At 43.2% G+C, this 17763-nt stretch overlaps 1 protein-coding gene across 2 annotated transcripts in view; it reads right to left on the reverse strand.

The window, feature by feature from the left end:
- BRIP1 (BRCA1 interacting DNA helicase 1) overlaps window positions 1-17763 on the reverse strand; it is a 103128-nt gene that overhangs the window by 54334 nt on the left and 31031 nt on the right. For both annotated transcript variants that reach the window (XM_087925082.1, XM_087925079.1), the window contains exons 7-14: window positions 15489-15776; window positions 13970-14191; window positions 11352-11551; window positions 5980-6112; window positions 3753-3898; window positions 3488-3653; window positions 1879-2019; window positions 773-934 (exon numbers count right to left, since the gene is read on the reverse strand). In XM_087925082.1, the coding sequence (XP_087781208.1) occupies window positions 773-934; window positions 1879-2019; window positions 3488-3653; window positions 3753-3898; window positions 5980-6112; window positions 11352-11551; window positions 13970-14191; window positions 15489-15776 (1458 nt within the window). The remainder of the gene's footprint in view (window positions 1-772; window positions 935-1878; window positions 2020-3487; window positions 3654-3752; window positions 3899-5979; window positions 6113-11351; window positions 11552-13969; window positions 14192-15488; window positions 15777-17763) is intronic.

The following is a 17763-nucleotide window of genomic DNA, read 5'->3' on the forward strand; positions in this document are numbered from 1 at the left end:
GATAGACAAAAGGCCACCCTTTGAAGGAGTACTTAAAAGTGAAGGGTATAAAATGGCTGGTTTGGAGCAGCCGTTCCCTCCCCCACCTTGGGGGAAAAAGAAAGGAAGTCAATGTATATATCCATTTAGGCATAGACAAACAGACCTTTAAGTTTTTAATGAATAGGATAGGATAGGATAGGAGTAGTGTAGTGTAGTATAGGATAGGGGAGTGAAGTGGAGGAAAGGGAAGAGATGAGACCTTGGAGGTCTTCTAGTCCAACCCCCTGCTTAGGCAGGAAACCTTATACCATTTCAGACAATGGTTGTCCAATCTCTTCTTAAAAACTTCCGGTGTCAGGGTACCCACAACTTCTGCAGGCAAGTGGTTCCACTGATAAATTGTTCTCACTGTCAGGAAATTTCTCCTTAGTTCTAAGTTGCTTCTTTCCTGGATTAGTTTCCACCCGTTGCTTCTTGTCCTGCCTTCAGGGGCTTTGGAGAATAGCTTGACTCCCTCTTCTTTGGGGCAGCCCCTCAAATGTTGAAAAGACTGCTATCATGTCACCCCTTAGTCCTTTCTTTCACCAGACTAGACATATCCAATTCCAGCAACAGTTCTTTGTATCTTTTAGCTTCCAGTCCCCTAATCATGTTTGTACAATGGTACCTCGGTACTTATCGTTAATTGGTTCCGGGAGATGGATGAGTTTGACAGAAGCAGAAGAGTCAAACGCACACACACACACACAAAAACACACACACCTCTATGGAAAAGAACGGTGGGCTTTACCTTGTAAGAGGGCAGAAAGCACAACACCCCACGTCGCACCGTCTGACAGACTGATAGCAAGAGCTCGCCGACTTCATCTTGAAACTCAAAGGTTTCTGTATGTTGGAAAGTTGCCCGTAACTGTCGGTGTTTCGGGCCGGCTCCAATGGTACCAACCCAGACCTGTTGGGATATCGAATTGGGCACTGGTAAGCAAGGTTACCGAGGAATAAAATTTCCAGGATGAACGAAACAGCAGACAAAACAGGATTTTAAAGGAGGTGATACACCTCATCCAATAAAGTACAGAGAGTCCTTGGCTTACAACGAGGGTGCGGTGGCCTAGAGGTGGAGCTGAGAATATATCTGCTGAAAAAAACTCCGCATTGGTGACAAGAAGGGCATCCGGCCAGTAAACACTCAGCTCCATTCAGCTGCCTAGACTCCACTCTGCAAGGGATTATGGGATCATTAAAAGAGGATGATGATGAAAAGAGTCCTTGATTTACAACAATTCATTAGTGACTGTTCAGAATTACCACAGCACTGAAGAAAAGGCCCATTTTTCAAACATACTGGCACTGCCCTGGATAAAGCCAACTCTGGCATACGTCATTAACAGTTCCGTGACCCTGTTTCCCCCTCTCCCACCTGGGTGTCTCATAAATTAGATTCTCCAATTGAGCACATTCACGGGCTGAGTGTCATCATTCATGTTCTCCAATTAAATATATTCATGGGCAAAATCTCTGGTATTTTACTTACAATCTTTTAAAGATAAGGAGTTGGGATATACTTTTGCTTTCAAACAGCTGCACTGCTCTTCCTTCCTCCCCCCCCGCTTTTATGACAACTACTAAAACAGGCATAGGAGTGTTTTATGAGTACTTGTCGGTTCTGTGGACTAGGTCAAAATGTCCACTATTGGTACACCAGAACTGGTCCAAACCTGCTGAATAACCACCTAAACCACCTAAATAGCCTGAGGGGGGTCCATATAATTTCAAGCAGTCGCTAAACGACCTGTCATAAGTTGTACTTCGAATTTTTTTTTTCTTAAACTCTAAGTCTTCCTAGCGTCCTTAACAGCAGAGGTAACCAGCTGGTGGAGGTAGGGGGGTGTTTACCTGTGAATTTCTAATGACATGGTTGGCTTCAAGCTGAATGGAGAAGTTCACCCCAAGCTCGGAGGAAAAGGAATCCATGGGAGAAAGCGTCCCTGAGGTTAAAACGATGGATCGGACCACACTGCTTAAATCGGAAAAGGCCTACGGAGAATAAAGAAGAGAAAAATATTTTAAGGGTTTGCAGCTTTCATCTTTAAAACCCCACCAAACATGGCTACAGGTAGTCCTCAACTTATTACAGTCGAGAGCAGAATTATCATGGTTAAGCCAAGCAGTTGTCCCAAAGGTGCTTTTTTCAGGAAGCAACGGGATTTAACTGTTTTTGTTTCTTTTGAAGATGGAATGGAAGGAATATAAATCCTTCCATTCCCCACCATCCAGTCAGAGCTGAAGAAGCTTCTTAGATGAGAAGCGAAAGGGAACATCTTCAAAAGAAGAAAAAAAATCAAGGAAGTCCAGTTGCCTCCTGAAAAAGCATTTTTGGGATAACCACGATCAGGATGACTGAGAATCTCTACAGAATTTTAGCTATACAATTTGGGATGAACGTCCTTTGAATGGTGTGGGAGTAGGAATGGATTTCCAGAGTAAGAACTGCAGACTGCAGGAACCAGGAGCGCTACTCAGGTGACCCTGAGGCCACAGACAAACCTCCAAGTGGCCTCAAGGACCCTCTAAAAGGATGCAAATGACCAGCTGTCTGCAAGGAGTATAAATCCTTTCATTCCCCACCATCCAGTCACAGCTGAAGAAGCTTCTGGAATGATAAGTGAAACGTCTCCAAAAGAAAAAGCAAGGAAGCCCGGTTTTGCCTCCTGCAAAAGTACCTTTGGGACAACCATAACTGAGAATCTCTACAGACGTTAAGCAAGGCAGTTGTTAAGTGAGTCACACCCAATTTTACAACCTGTTTTGCCCTGGCTGTTAAGTAAATCACTTGAATCTGTTAAGTTAATAACATAGGAGCACAGTGGCTTGAAAACTGGGCAGGGGGTTAGCAAGCCCGCGTTTGAGACCCAAAAGCCGCTATGGAGCAGGGTTGAGCTCCCATCCGTCACTCCAGCTCCTGATAAATGGAGTCCCCAACCAAGCATCCCCAGGGCAACGGTGATGTCACCGGCTAATCCTTTCAACCTGGAAGCACTCAGTATGCAAAAAAAGACCCCAAACAAACAAGAAAAAAACCCCAGATAATAACAGTTGTTAAGCAAATTTAGCTTTCCCCACTAACTTTGCTTGTTGGAAGCCAGTTAGGAAGGTTACCATGGCGATTGCATGACCCTGGAATGCTGCAACTGTCAAAAGTACATGCCAGTTGCCAAGCATCCAAACTTTGATCATGTGACTGTGAGGTTACTGTAACAGAAGTGCAAAAAAACCAGTCATAAGTCACTTTTTCAGCACAGTTGCAACTTTAAATGGTCACTAAACAAATGGTTATATGTCAAGGACTAGCTCTATTCTCGTCTGACATTTGGCTACCAAAGACTAACATGGGCTGTGTCTTCCATTCAGCCAATCCTGAAGCATTCAAAGCCAGGGGTTACTGTTGGGTTGGGTTGTTAGTCCCTAAAAACACAGGTGTTATCATCACAACTAACCAGCTTACCACAGCTGGATTCAAGCACCAGAAATTGAGGCTGTTTACGGCCGTTTTGTGTCGCATTTTTTTCCGGGTACAGACCAAGAAACCATTCTTATCCGGAGCGTCAGGTGGATTTTCATTCATCCAGGTGAAAGTTTGCTGCAGGGCAATTCGGTAATCGTCAGCAAACCTAAGGAGAAGCAAACTGAAAATGGAACTAAATCCCCCAAAAACATGTGATTATGAGGACCACAATTGATACATTGGAGAAAAAAGAAGCTTTACTGACCTGTGATTTCCTTTGAACAGGTAGTGGATGACCATAAATAGACCTTTCAGGATAACTTGAGTTGAAGGACTTATAACTGGAACGGAAACTGTATTTTCTAACCCAGGGAACTTTTCTTCTTTTTCGAGCACAGCGTGAAGATGTTTCTAGAAAAGAGCAAAACAGTTGCCACAAAGAAGAGGGGGTCAACCTGTTCTCCAAAACACCTGAAGGCAGGACAAGAAACAATGGAGGGAAACTATTCAAGGAGAGAAGCAACCTGGAATGAAGGAGAAACTTCCTAACAGTGAGAACAATTGATCAGTGGAACAGCTTTGCCTTCAGAAGTTGTGGATGCTCCAACATTGGACAGAGAACTGGACTAGAAGATCTCCAAGGTCCTTTCCAACTCCTTCTATTCTATTCTATTCTATTCTATTCTATTCTATTCTATTCTATTCTATTCTATTCTATTCTATTCTATTCTATTCTATTCTATTCTATTCTATTCTATTCTATTCTATTCTATTCATATTCTATTCTATTCATATTCTATTCATAGTGTATTCTATTCATATTCTATTCGTATTCTATTCATATTCTATTCCAGAGGTCTCATTCTTGCGGCCCACAGGCCAATTGCAGCCTGCAGGACGATATCCTGTGGCCCCCACCATGATATGAAAGTATAATATTATTGTATAATATAAATATAAAGTATAATATAAAGTATAATATTATGCGGCCCAGCCTCACCCAGACTGTGCCTCCAGCGGCCCTCAGGTAAATTGAGTTTGAGACCCCTGTTCTATTCTATTCATATTCTATTCTATTCATATTCATATTCTATTCATATTCTATTCTATTCATATTCGTATTCTATTCATATTCTATTCATATTCGTATTCTATTCATATTCTATTCTATTCATATTCTATTCATATTCTATTCATATTCCATTCTATTCATATTCTATTATTCTATTCATATTCTATTCTATTCATATTCTATTCATATTCCATTCTATTCATATTCTATTCATATACATATTCTGTTCTATTCTATTCCTTTCTAAGGTAAACAAGGACTTTAAAGAACCCACATAATTATTCCATGGGGATGGGACTTCTGTGTTTCCACTGTATTCAAAACAACAAGAATCGCGCAATTGTGCCTTCAGAAAGGAGGTGTTTTGGTCCGCCAACCCTTTTGAAGAATACTCCTACAGGGCTGGTTGCTAGTATATCAGCAGAGAGTAACCCCATTGCCTTTTAGTATTGATGTCACCTAGCTGGGTAAGGAAACATCTGCAGGAAAACAACCAAGGTCAAAGAGCATCAAGGACGCCACAGTTCAACCCTACAGCCAGAAGACTTAAATTCAAGTCCATCTTCGCCATGAAAGTCCATCTTAGCTGGGTGACTTTGGACCCGTCTCCCTTCTCTCTCTCAGCCCAACTTACCTCACAGGGTTGTTGTTTTGGGGAAAATAGAAGGGGGAAGGAATATTACATATGTTCACCGCCTTCAGGTATTTGTAAAAAATTAAAACAGTGGGATACAATTAAGATATATAAACAAAATAAACCCCGAGCTACAAATATTCAGTTCTACTAGTATTTAATTAATAAATCAATTGCTAGGTGACCACAGAGCAAAATCCAAACAACATAAGAATATTGGGTAAGTTTGTTTTAGCCAGATGAATGTTCGTACAGGTAGTCCTTGACTCACGACCACAACTGAGCCCAAAATTGATGTTGTTAAGTGAGACATTTGTTAAATCTTTTCTTGCCATAGCTGTTAAGTGAATCACTGCAGTTGACAAGTTAGTAACCTGGTTATTAAGCGAATCTGGCTTCCCCATTGACGTTGCTTGTCAGAAGGTCACAAAAGGGGATCACATGACCCTGGGACACTGTAACTGTCATAAGTACATGCCAGTGGCCAAGCATCTGAATTCTGGGGCGGGGCCTGTCAGAGGTGGGATTTGCCAGATCTCCAAACTACTAAAAATTTCTGCTACCGGTTCTCCAAAACTGGTCAGAACCTGCTGAATCCCACCTCTGTCGTAACTATGAAACACCGTCATGTCACATTTTTTTAGTGCCGTTGTAACTTTGAACGGTCCCTAAACGAACAGTTGTAAGTCAAGGACTACCCATGTTGTATTTTTACCATTGAGTTCCGAAGAATTTTGAAGACGGCCTCTTCAAACATGATTTTCATGTAGGGTTAAAAATTCCTACCTGTAAAATGGGAAACGATGCATCCGTTATTCCCATTTCGTGGAAATTGGTCACCATTTGACTTCCGCTCCAGACTTTACTTGAGGTCTCGTAACCGCTCTGGATCAGCTGACCGCAGGCGCCCCTTAACCAACTGCAAAACAACAGGCGATTTTTGTGTTCGTTTTTGTTAACAGAGGCTGTGGTCTAACAATAGTCATGTGATCAAAATTTGGACACTTGGCAACTGGCACGTTTTTATTATGGTTTCATCTCCTTTTTATGACCCCATAATCCCTCGCAGGTTGGAGCCTGGGCAACTGAATGGCGCTGAGTGTTTACTGGCCGGATGCCCTTCCTGTCTCCAATACAGAGTTTTGTTCAGCAGATATATTCTCATTGTGTCCAGAGAAAGAAATATCTGCCTCTACTTAGGATCGAACTCACAGCCTTCATATCATGAGGCGAGAGCTCCATTTCTAGGCCACCGCACCACTCTTATTTATTATGCTTTATTATTATGTATTTATTATTTATTATGGTTGCAGTGTCTCGAGGTCATGCAATTGCCATATGCCACCGGCTTCCGACAAGCAAAGTCAATAAGGACGGACACCAGAATCCCTTAAACATCTGTGTGATCGCCTCACAGCCATGGATGGCGATTCGCTTCCTGACCGCAGCAAACAGGGTCATAAAATTGGGTGCAACTCACTAAACAGCCACCTTGCTTAGTGAGAGACGTTCTATTCCCAATTGTGGTCATAAATCCAGGACTACCTCTAATAATAGTACCAATCTGTAATATCTTACAAAGTTCAGTGAGATTTGAAGAAGGTTCCACCGCAGTGTGAACCACTCAAGTCAATGTTTAAAGACACAAGTCTGGTATTAAAAAATGCCTAAAAAAATAAACAGGGAAAGAGAACCAAATCTATGTTCCTCAAAGCTTTTAAGTTAAAGCATCCCAAAAACTCCTCACAGGTAGTCCTCAGCTGACAACCACAAATGAGCCCAAAATTTATGTTGCCCCAGTGCTGGTCAATGGACCGAGGATTTGGCATCCAATTTAAAAAAATGTGTGCTGTGATTAATAAGAGAAGGACTCCTCCGCTCTTCGAGCCCCTGAAAAAGCAAAGTAGCTGTGAACTCTCACACACGTGCAAAACCAGATTTTGAAACAACTTCCCAAAACAAAGTTGCCAACCACAAAGCACTTCAGTTTACACCACTTGACACAACGGGAGTTCGTTTTTAAAGCATGCAACGCAAAAGGGATCCAAAGCCATCCAATTTTTTAAAAAATGTCCAATGCTTTGCCCAGGGGCATGACGGCTCAGCGGTTAAAGATCCTGAGCTTGTCAGCTGGAAAGCAGTTTTGGTCACCACACTATTATTAGACCATTACACACCCAACTGCAAAACTACACTTCCATATTTTACTTTTTGCATGCAATTTGAGATCTCTGCACTTCCAAGATCAAGGGAGATACTAATACCACTCTATAAAGCCTTAGAAAGACCATGCCTAGAATACTGTATCCGGTTTTGGTCACCACACTATAAAAAGATGTTGAGACTCTAGAAAAAGTGCAGAGAAGAGCAACCAGGATGATGAGGGGACTGGAGGCTAAAACATATGAAGAATGGTTGAAGGAACTGAGGACCAGGGGAGACATGAGAGCAGTCTTCCAATATCTGAGGGGCTGCCACAGAGAGGAGGAAGGGGTCAAGCTATTTTCCAAGACCAGACAAGGAATGATTGAAACTGATCAAGGAGAGATTCAACCTAGAAATAAGGAGAAATTTTTTGACAGTGAGAACAACCAACGAATTGAACAGACGTTGCCTTCGGAAGTTGTGAAAGCTTCATTATTGGAAACTTTCAAGAACTGGACTGTCATCTGTCAAAAATGGTGTAGAGTCTGCTTGCGGTGGGGTTGGATAGATGACCTACAAGGCCCCTTCCAACTCTGTTCATCTGTCCTTGTATCTGATGAGGTACAACTTCATTGCTGCTGCCCATTTTGCATCTCTTCTGCTTTCTGCTTGTTGTTTTTAACTACGACTGAGGCAATTTTACAGGATGATCAACCTCAGTTTTCCTGATAAGGTTAAATGTTCGGGGCATTCCAGGTTCAGTTTCATGATTTTCATCTGTTCAAAAGCTTTTGTAGAGTCGTCGTTTTTTTTTTAACATCCCAAAGAGCTGAGGGAGAATTCCCCTTTGTGACTGAAAAAAAGTCTATTTTTTTTCCCCAGGAGCAGAAAAAAGCACGGATCTCAACAGAAGGAATAACAAAAAGGAGTAAAATCAGCCCCAAAAGAAGAAGAAGAAGAAAAATGGAAGCTCTGGATCTGACCCAAATATTCTTTATCGGCAGTTTCCTTCACGCTCGTACGGAGAAAGAGCCGTCGAGATAACGACTGTTGGGAAGAGCAGCTTTCAACTTTTTCATCCTCACTTCAGATAAAGTTGCACTTCAGAGAAATTGAAGGTGTTTTTTTTTTTCTCGCCAACGCTGCTAGTCTCTAGGTCAGGGGCGTCAAACTCAATTTCACCTCAGAGGTGGGGGGAGTGTGGCTGACTAGATGGGCGTGCCCCGCTTAATGCTGCTCCCCAAACTACTGGCATGTTTCCTCTTCACATTGGGCAGACCGGGCCAAAGCAACGCCCCTTACATTTTCCAGGACAGACCCCAGTGGCCAGATCCAACCACATTGCGGGCCAGATGTGGCCCGTGAACTTCGAGTTTAACACCCTTGCTCCAGGTTCACAAGACCAACTCTGGAATGCCGGCCTCAGACAGGGCGGTTTAGGCACAGAGTGTCTTAAAACAGACGTATCCAATTTTGACACGTTTGAAGATTTGTGGACTTCAACTCCCAGAATTCCCCGACCAGCCACAATGGCTGGAGAATTCTGGGAGTTGAAGTCCACAAGGCTTAAAGTTTTGAAGGTTGAATAACCCTGCTCTAAATAGCAATAGCACTTATATTTGAATAGGAATAGGAATAGAATAGAATAGAATAGAATAGAATAGAATAGAATAGAATAGAATAGAATAGAATAGAATAGAATAGAACAGAACAGAACAGAACAGAACAGAATAGAATTCTTTGTTGGCCAAGTGTGATTGGACCACAAGGAATTTGTCTTTGGTGCAAACACTCTCAGTGTACATAAAAGAAAAGAGACATTTGTCAAGAATCATCAGGTACAACATTTAATGATAGTCATAGGGTACAATAAGCAATCAAATCATACTAGGAAACAGTCAATATAAAACATAAGGATACAAGCGACAAAGTTACAGTCACAAGTGGGAGGGGATGGGTGATAAGGAGTGGTGAGAAGGTTAACAGTAATAGTAGTGTACTCTTTGTAAATAGTTCGACAGGGTTGAGGGAATTATTTGTTTAGCAGAGTAATGGCATTTGGGGAAAAAATGTCCCTGTGTCTAGCTGTTCCGGTATAGTAACGTTTTGAGGGAAGGAGTTGAAACAGTTTATGTCCAGGATGTGAGGGGTCTGTAAATATTTTCACAGCCCTCTTTTTGACTCGTGCAGGATACAGGTCTTCAGTGGAAGGCCAAATTTGTAGTGCTTTACAGCCCTCTCTAAACGATTTATGGAGTCAGCATCATGCCCCCAACAATCTGGGTCCTCATCAGTAGTGGGATCCTAGTCGACCTTAGTCGCTACCGGTTCGGTGGGGGGTTGCATGTGTGCCCCTAATGCGCGCACCCCTAACAAGCCAATCAGCTGAGAGGATGAAGAAACGAAATGCTAGGAGCGACCCACCCACCCACTCCAGGTGCTTTTCAGTCTTTTATCCTCTCAGCTGATTTTTTTTACTACCAGTTAGGCCGAACCAGTCCAAACCGGTAGCATTCCACCACTGGTCCTCATTTTACCGATCTTGGAAGGCTGAGTCCACCTGTGTCCCCCTCACATCCCCCCCTCCGGTCTACACCAAGGGCTCCCCAATGCTCCCATCATCACTCAATAAGGCAGAAGAAGGGAGGTGCTGCATACCGAAGTCCCTGGAAGGAAAGGAGGGTCCCTGCCCGAACGACAGGCGAGCCGAGGGCCCCCAGTCTAAAACAGAGCCGTCACACGTATAACACTACTAACAACTCAAAACAGGAATGGGCAGAGTTCACAGCTTTTGTGTTTGCATCCTGAAAGATCGTCAGTGTCAGCATCGTTCTCAGCAGCCACGAGATGTGAAAATGAGGAAATTAAACAATGGTCTTAACAATGGTCCCATTAAAGAATATTTATTTATTTGCTTTTTGTTGTTGTTTATTTTGTATCACCTTTATTGTTGCTTTTTCTAAAGAACCCAACTCGGCAACCACATCCAGCACTCCTTTGCCCTCCTATTCTCCCCACATCAATAACCCTGTTTTGCAGGGGTGGGGGGGAAGAGAGGGCCTGCCCCAAGTCACCCAGTTGGCTTTCATGCCAAGGCGGGGCTAGAACTCACCATATCCTGGTGATTGGCCCAAAGTCACCCAGTTGGCTTTCATGCCAAGGCGGGGCTAGAACTCACCGTATCCTGGTGATTGGCCCAAAGTCACCCAGTTGGCTTTCATGCCAAGGCGGGGCTAGAACTCACCGTATCCTGGTGATTGGCCCAAAGTCACCCAGTTGGCTTTCATGCCAAGGCGGGGCTAGAACTCACCCTATCCTGGTGATTGGCCCAAAGCCTCCCAGTTGGTTTTCATGGCTAAGGTGGGACTAGAACTCACTATCTCTTGGTGATTGGCCCAAAGTCACCCAGTTGGCTTTCATGCCAAGGCAGGGCTAGAACTCACCCTATCCTGGTGATTGGCCCAAAGCTACCCAGTTGGTTTTCATGGCTAAGGTGGGACTAGAACTCACTATCTCTTGGTGATTGGCCCAAAGTCACCCAGTTGGCTTTCATGCCAAGGCAGGGCTAGAACTCACCCTATCCTGGTGATTGGCCCAAAGCTACCCAGTTGGTTTTCATGGCTAAGGTGGGACTAGAACTCACTATCTCTTGGTGATTGGCCCAAAGTCACCCAGTTGGTTTTCATGCCAAGGCCGGGCTAGAACTCACCATATCCTGGTGACTGGCCCAAAGCCACCCAGTTGGTTTTGATGGCTTAAGGTGCGACTAGAACTCACTATCTCCACCAAGAGAGATTGGCCCAAAGTCACACAGAAGGCTTTCATGCCCAAGGCGAGACTAGAATTCACAGTCTCCAGGTGATTGGCCAAAGGTCACCCAGCCTGCTTTCCCGCCTAAGGCGACTAGATATTTCCAAATTAAGTTTAGATGACCACCAGTAACACGATCCATTTCTGCCTCAAAGCCCAGAAGCCCATTTTCGCTACACTGCTGCTCAGTGGCCGTCACTTACTTTGTCAGACTGTAGCACACAGCACGCAAAGGCTGGTGGTCGTTCGGTCTAATGTGGTTGTTCACCATAGCGTCCAGCTCCTCTCGAGCCAACTTGAGCTGTTCTTCCGTCACACTGTAGCTGGCCGACTCTCGGGCACAGTCCTCGATATTGTGAGCTTCATCTAAAATCAGCACCTGGTCTTTCAACTCAATTTCCATCTGCAAAAGGTTGAGATCCATCAGCTTATCAATAAGCAAAAGCAGCTGCCTCCTCCAGATACCTTTTGCCACCTTCTGATGAACAAAGTCAATGGGGAAGCCAGATTCACTTAACAACCGTGTTACTAACTTAACAACGGCAGTGATTCACTTAACAACCGTGGCAAGAAAGGTCGTAAAACGGGGCAAAACTGACTTAACAAATATCTCACTTACCCAATAGTAATTTTGGCTTCTATTGTGGTCGTAAGTCAAGGACTCCCTGTATTTTACGTTCTAAGGCTGGAAGTGACTCTTGCAATGAGTCCTTATAAGCATTGTGTTAGTTCTACCTTCCGTGGTTTTACGCAGCTGTGCGGGGCACACAGTTCTTTCTTGCGACCACAGGAACACGTTTATCCAAGTTTTCTGACATTGTCCGATAATCAATAGAATATGGGATCCCAACCTTTTCTATAGCCCGCACCCCTAGAATGTCTCTGATATATTCTTGTACCTGTTAGGAATAACAAGGTTACCTAATGTAGTTTGGGTAAAATAATATATATAAACTATGATAGTAAGTTTAAGTGTGTGTCACTTTAAACTGCAAAGCATGTAATTTTGGGTGCGGTTGTGAACCGCCATAAGAGGGAGCAAGAGAACCTGCTGGCTTGCTGACGATAGATGGTTTGCTGATTGATGGTTTGCTAACTGCGTGTTCCCTGGTGCTGAAGGAAGAAAGGAGGTTTGACTTCTTCATATCTCTACTGTGAGGAGATATATTACTGGACTGATATTTGTAAGTTTACTGACCTCTTTTTCAACACTGGACTTTGCAACTGAATAATCCCCGGACGGACTGAACTAGTGAATGATATATGGACTGTTTTGACTATGCTAAAACTCTTACTGGAATAAACTATTTAACTAGCACAGTGTATCTGTTTTACTGAGTGTAAGCTACAAAAACGTTTATCTCACATATTTTGCCTGCCTGCCTGACTGCCATGCAGATTCTGCTAGGGTGTATCCCTAAAAGTACCCCTTAAAAAATAATTATGTACATATAATTATAAAAGAAGAGATAGACATCATGATCTCCGGAACTTAAAACTATATGATCCACTTAACTTTTGTTAGCCTCTGCTAAAATCATCAGTGTCAACTCATGAAGTATTTCTATGGTCTTTTTAGAGTTGCCACCAGAAACGGTGTGTGTGTGTGTGTGTGTGTGTGTGTGTGTGTGTTTGAAATAGCAGTGCAGCAGCTTGGAAATCAAAAGTGCATTCCATAAATAGTTTTTCAAAGATAGTAACTAGGTGACTGAAGTTTCTGCCATGCAAATATCTAACTGGAGAGCATGATTGATGTCTCTTGGCTATGAATGTGTCCCATTGGAGAATATGAATTGTGATACACCCAGGGGGTGGGAGAAAACCAGGGTCAAGGGTGACAATGTGTCTCAGAGTTGGTTACACCCAGGCAGTGCCGGACATGTTAACTTCCAATAAATCCTTTTGAAGTTTTAGAAGTTTGGCTCGAGACTCATGATTTAATTGGGGTAACTGCCAGAATCCTGAAACTCAGAATGTAAAAACTACCATTGAAGAGCTGTTTGCTTTTATGCATCATCGATCAATTTGGCCATTGTGCGTGTAATAGGCCCATCCACCCGCCTCCAACCTGTGATTAGCTCTATCGTTTTTACTTCAGACATGGCTAAATTGATTTGTCAAGCGATTATAAGATAACAGGTATAAGTATAAACATAGTTATGAATACATGAAATGGATACATATAAGAAAAATAAAAAGTTTCAATAGGACAGGGAGGGTAGGAACATTGGTGCGCTTATGCACGCCCCCTACAGACCTCTTTGGAAAGGGGTGAGGTCAATGGTAGGCAATCTAAGATTAAAGTTTTGGGGGTTTGGGGAAGAAACCACAGAGTCAGGTAGAGTATTCCAGACATTGACCACTCTGTTGCTGAAGTCGTACTTCCTGCAATCAAGTTTGGGGCGGTTTACCTTGAGTTTGTATCTATTGTGTGCTTTTGTGTTGTTATGGTTGAAGCTGAAGTATTCATTGACAGGTAGGACGCTGCAATATACAATTTTATGTACTATACTTAGATCGGACCGAAGGCGGCGTAGTTCTAGGTTTTCTAAGTAGTTTTTAACACCCTGAGGATGTTAGCAGAGGCTAAGGAAAGCTAAGTGGATAATATATATTTAAGTTCCAGAGATCATGAGGTCTGTCTCTTCTTTTATAGCTACACCTGGAACCTGTATTTTTAGGATAGTTTGCAACATATAATTATACATATACTCTATAATTTTGAAACTTCTAAACCCAAGTTTTGGCACCCCTTGGAATATTATCTCGCAAGCACCCCCTGTTTTGGGGAACCCCTGCAATAGAAGGTATTCGTACTCACACTTTGTCTTATCTGGGAGTCCAACAGGTAGTTGTAAGGGCAGAACACAATCTCGGCGCACACCATGAGCTCACGTGCTGCAAAGTAGGCGCAGGATCGGAATTTCTTTCCCAAGCTCACCAGCTCTTCTAAATCCCAAGTCTGATGTTTTTTATCTGCAGACGGTATGGAGAGATGCTCCGTAAGCCTGTGGGCTCCATGATAAAAGGAACAAGACACGCCCTGAAAGCAGACAATTGAGGAAGTTTAAAGAACAACCACGCATCTTCATGTACAAGTCGTCCTCAAGTCGCAACCGTTCCTTTAGTGACCGTATGAAGTTAGAACGGCTGTCAACTCAAAAAAAAAAAAAAAATTTCTCTGGTCTTTTAGAGTTGACAGCAGGAAGGTAGCGCATTCCTTAAATGCTTTCATAAATAATTGCTAGGCGGCCAAAGCTGTTGGCGCGCAAGATTATTACTGGAGAGCATGATTGATGACTTTTGGCTATGGATGTGTCCCATTGGAGAATATACATCTGGAGGATGGGGAGGAAAACCAGGGTCAAGGAGGAAATGAATGATGTGTCTCAGGGTCGGCTGCTCCCAGGTAGCGCCGGCATGTTCACTCCTAATAAATCTTGAGTGGGGTTGTAACTCTGAGAGATGTGGTGTCAGACTGTGCTCCATTTAAATTCCAAGAAAGAAATACTTAGACTCTTTTAGTTAGAGAAAAGATATCTTTTACTGGAAATGAAGTGGTAGCTACAATAGAATTCTGAATCTGAAGAATTAGGTGCGTAAATCACATATACAAAGTGATGGAAATGATCCCACCCCCAATAGTTCAAATGATTCTTCCAATTAAAAGTTGTGAATATGGTCATGTGGACAACTTCGGGTGGCGATGAGGCCTCTGTCCGTTGACCTCGGCATACTTTGATAAAAGTTTGCAGCTGCGCGGAGAAAAGAAAGCTAAGCAAGAAATAGAAAACTGAGCAAGAATGTACACTCCCTCCTCCTCAATTTATACAATGCCAGCGTGTACCACCTCCAGCTCGCTTCCCATACTTGTCCCTCCTCCTCCCCCCGTTACTTATGGCAGCCGAAAGATGCGAAGCAAAGGTAGAAGATCTTGAAGGCTGACATGCGGCTAGACTCATGATTCGAATGGGGATGGAGGCCGGAGACTTGACAACGGCACTGGAAAAAAAAGGGACTACAGACAGTCCTTAACTCACAAGCACAACTGAACCCACAATATACGTTGACAAGGGAGAAATTTGTTAGGTGAGTTTTGCCTCGTGTTAGGACTTTTCTTACCACAGTGGTCGAGCGAATCACGGCAGTCGTTATATTAGTAAGACCGTTATTAAGTGAATGCAGCTTCCCCATTTGACTTTGCCTGTCAGAAGGTCACAAAAGGGGATCACGTGATACCAGGACCGGAACTACCTGTATAGAGTCTCCTGCTTCAGCAGGGGGTTGGACTAGAAGACCTCCGAGATCCCTTCCAGTTCTACTGTCCTGAAACCACTCACCTCTTTTCCTTCCAGCAACTCAGCGCATTTTTCATTCTTGTTGCTGCCTCGGGAGATCCTCGGATGGACGCAGGAATGCTCCCTACTTGACAGAATGGTCATGCGGACGCTTGAGTAGCCCGTCCTGTGCAGCTCCTTCACAATCTGAGCTATTTGCTTGTGAGTTCGGGTGCCAAAAAATATTTTGGGGATGGGGGACTTCCCTCCATTCTCCTTCTTGGCCTCAGCAGCCTTTGGGGCGTTTTGCTCGATGGCGGAGCAGGAACACGTCATGCAGGGACTGGAAGGCTGCAAATTAGGGAAAAACAACATCCCATGAAAGGTATTGTTAGAGTTTGCGGCAGAAATTCAAATCCAGAAAACACACAGATGACCGATTCAGCAGGATCATTAAGTTCTTTATAAACATATTGACATGAGTAAAGTTTACAAGACCATGTGTAGATTCTGTTGAGGTAATTCCCCGTTAGGAGAATGAGCGCATACAGGGAGACATATTTGAGAGGAGTGTTTGAATAATACACACACAGCACACAGATACACTGTACAGTAAATGTAGGTTTTTTACTTCCAGAAACGTTAAGCAAAGTCCAAACAAGCAATCCAAAATCATTCACAAGTTAAATCAGTCAGTTTTCAATCCAGGGATAATCCAAATATCAAAGTCCAGTGTCAAAAAAACAGTTCAGTAACAGATTTACATTAAATCCAGTAATATCAGTCAACTAGAAGAAATGGAGGAACGGCAATACTTTCCAACAGAAGGAAACAGAGATACACTTACACTCTCTTCTGAGACTCAGACTAACCAGGTTTCTGGCTCCATCTTATGGCCATTTGAGAAACCACACCTAATTACAGTTTTGCATTTTCTTAAAGATACAGTTTTAAAATGTCTATCCTGGTTTATATATTTCTAACCCAAATACCTGTTAGGTGACTTATATTCCTAACAGATTATTTCAAAGTAAAGCTTCTGGTGTGCAAGATTATTTCTGGAGAGCATGATTGATGACTCTTGACTATGGATGTGTCCCATTGGAGAATATACATCCAGGGAGTGGGGGAAGACCAGGGTCAAGGGTGAGATGAACGATGTGTCTTAGTGTCAGCTGCACCCAGGTAACGCCGACATGGTCACTCCTAATAAATCTTTTTTTTTTTTTTACTCTGAGAGATGTGGCTAGAGACTTAAGTTTTGAATGGGGGTGGATTGTCGGAGCCCTGACACAGGGATGGCACAGTGGTTAGAATGCAGTACTGCAGGTTACTTCTGCTGACTGACTGCAATTTGGCAGTTCAAATCCCACCAGTCTCAAGGTTGACTCAGCCTTCCATCCTTCCAAGGTGGGTTAAAATGAGGACCCAAATTGTTGGGGGCAAGAGGCCTGACTCTGTAAACCGCTTGAGAGAGCGCAGTAAAGCACTGCGAAGCGGTTTAACACATTCAGCATTTTTCTATACCACTTCACAGTTAGTTATCTGTACCCCCAGATACTTAATACTGTTGACCACCTCTACAGCTGCATCCTTGATACTGAGCAGAGTATGACCATGCCAGCTCTTTCTAAAATCTCCAGTGATCTCTTTTATGAACATTTAGAACCAGGTCACATTCACTCTGATCTGTGATCTTTAGAAGGCCAAGAACAACAGTGACAATGACAGGGAGCCGACATCATCTTCCTGGCATTAAAAAAAAAAAAGATAACAGATCATCAGAGTTGGAAGGGACCTTGTAGGTCATCTAGTCCAAGCCCCCGCCCAAGCGGGACACTCTATACCATTTCTGACAAATGGCAGTCTAATCTCTTCTTGAAAGTCTCAAGTGATGAAGCTCCCACAACTTCTGAAGGCAACTTCTGTTCCATGGGTTGATTGTTCTCACAGCCAGAAAGTTTCTCCTTGTTTCCAGGTTAAATCTCTTCTTGTTCAGTTTCCATGCACTATTCCATGTCTGGCCTTCGGGTGCTTTAGAAAATAGCTTGACCCCCTTCTCCTCTCTGTGGCAGCCCCTCAAATATTGGAAGACTGCTCTCATGTCTCCCCTGGTCCTTCTCTTCCCTAGACTCCTTCTCTTCCCTAGACTAGCCACGCCCAGTTCCTGTAACCATTCTTCATGTTTTAGTCTCCAGTCCCCTAATCATCCTGGTTGTTCTTCTCTGTACTTTTTCTAAAGTCTCAACATCTTTTTTATAGTGCGGTGACCAAAACTGGATGCAGTATTCTTGGTGTTACTAAGTCTTACTAAGGCTTTATAGAGTGGCATTAGTAC

Source organism: Pseudonaja textilis, chromosome 1 (assembly GCF_049901715.1).
Source record: "Pseudonaja textilis isolate UNSWEBS1 chromosome 1, rPseTex1.2, whole genome shotgun sequence".
In the NCBI taxonomy this organism is placed as follows: Eukaryota; Metazoa; Chordata; class Lepidosauria; order Squamata; family Elapidae; genus Pseudonaja; species Pseudonaja textilis.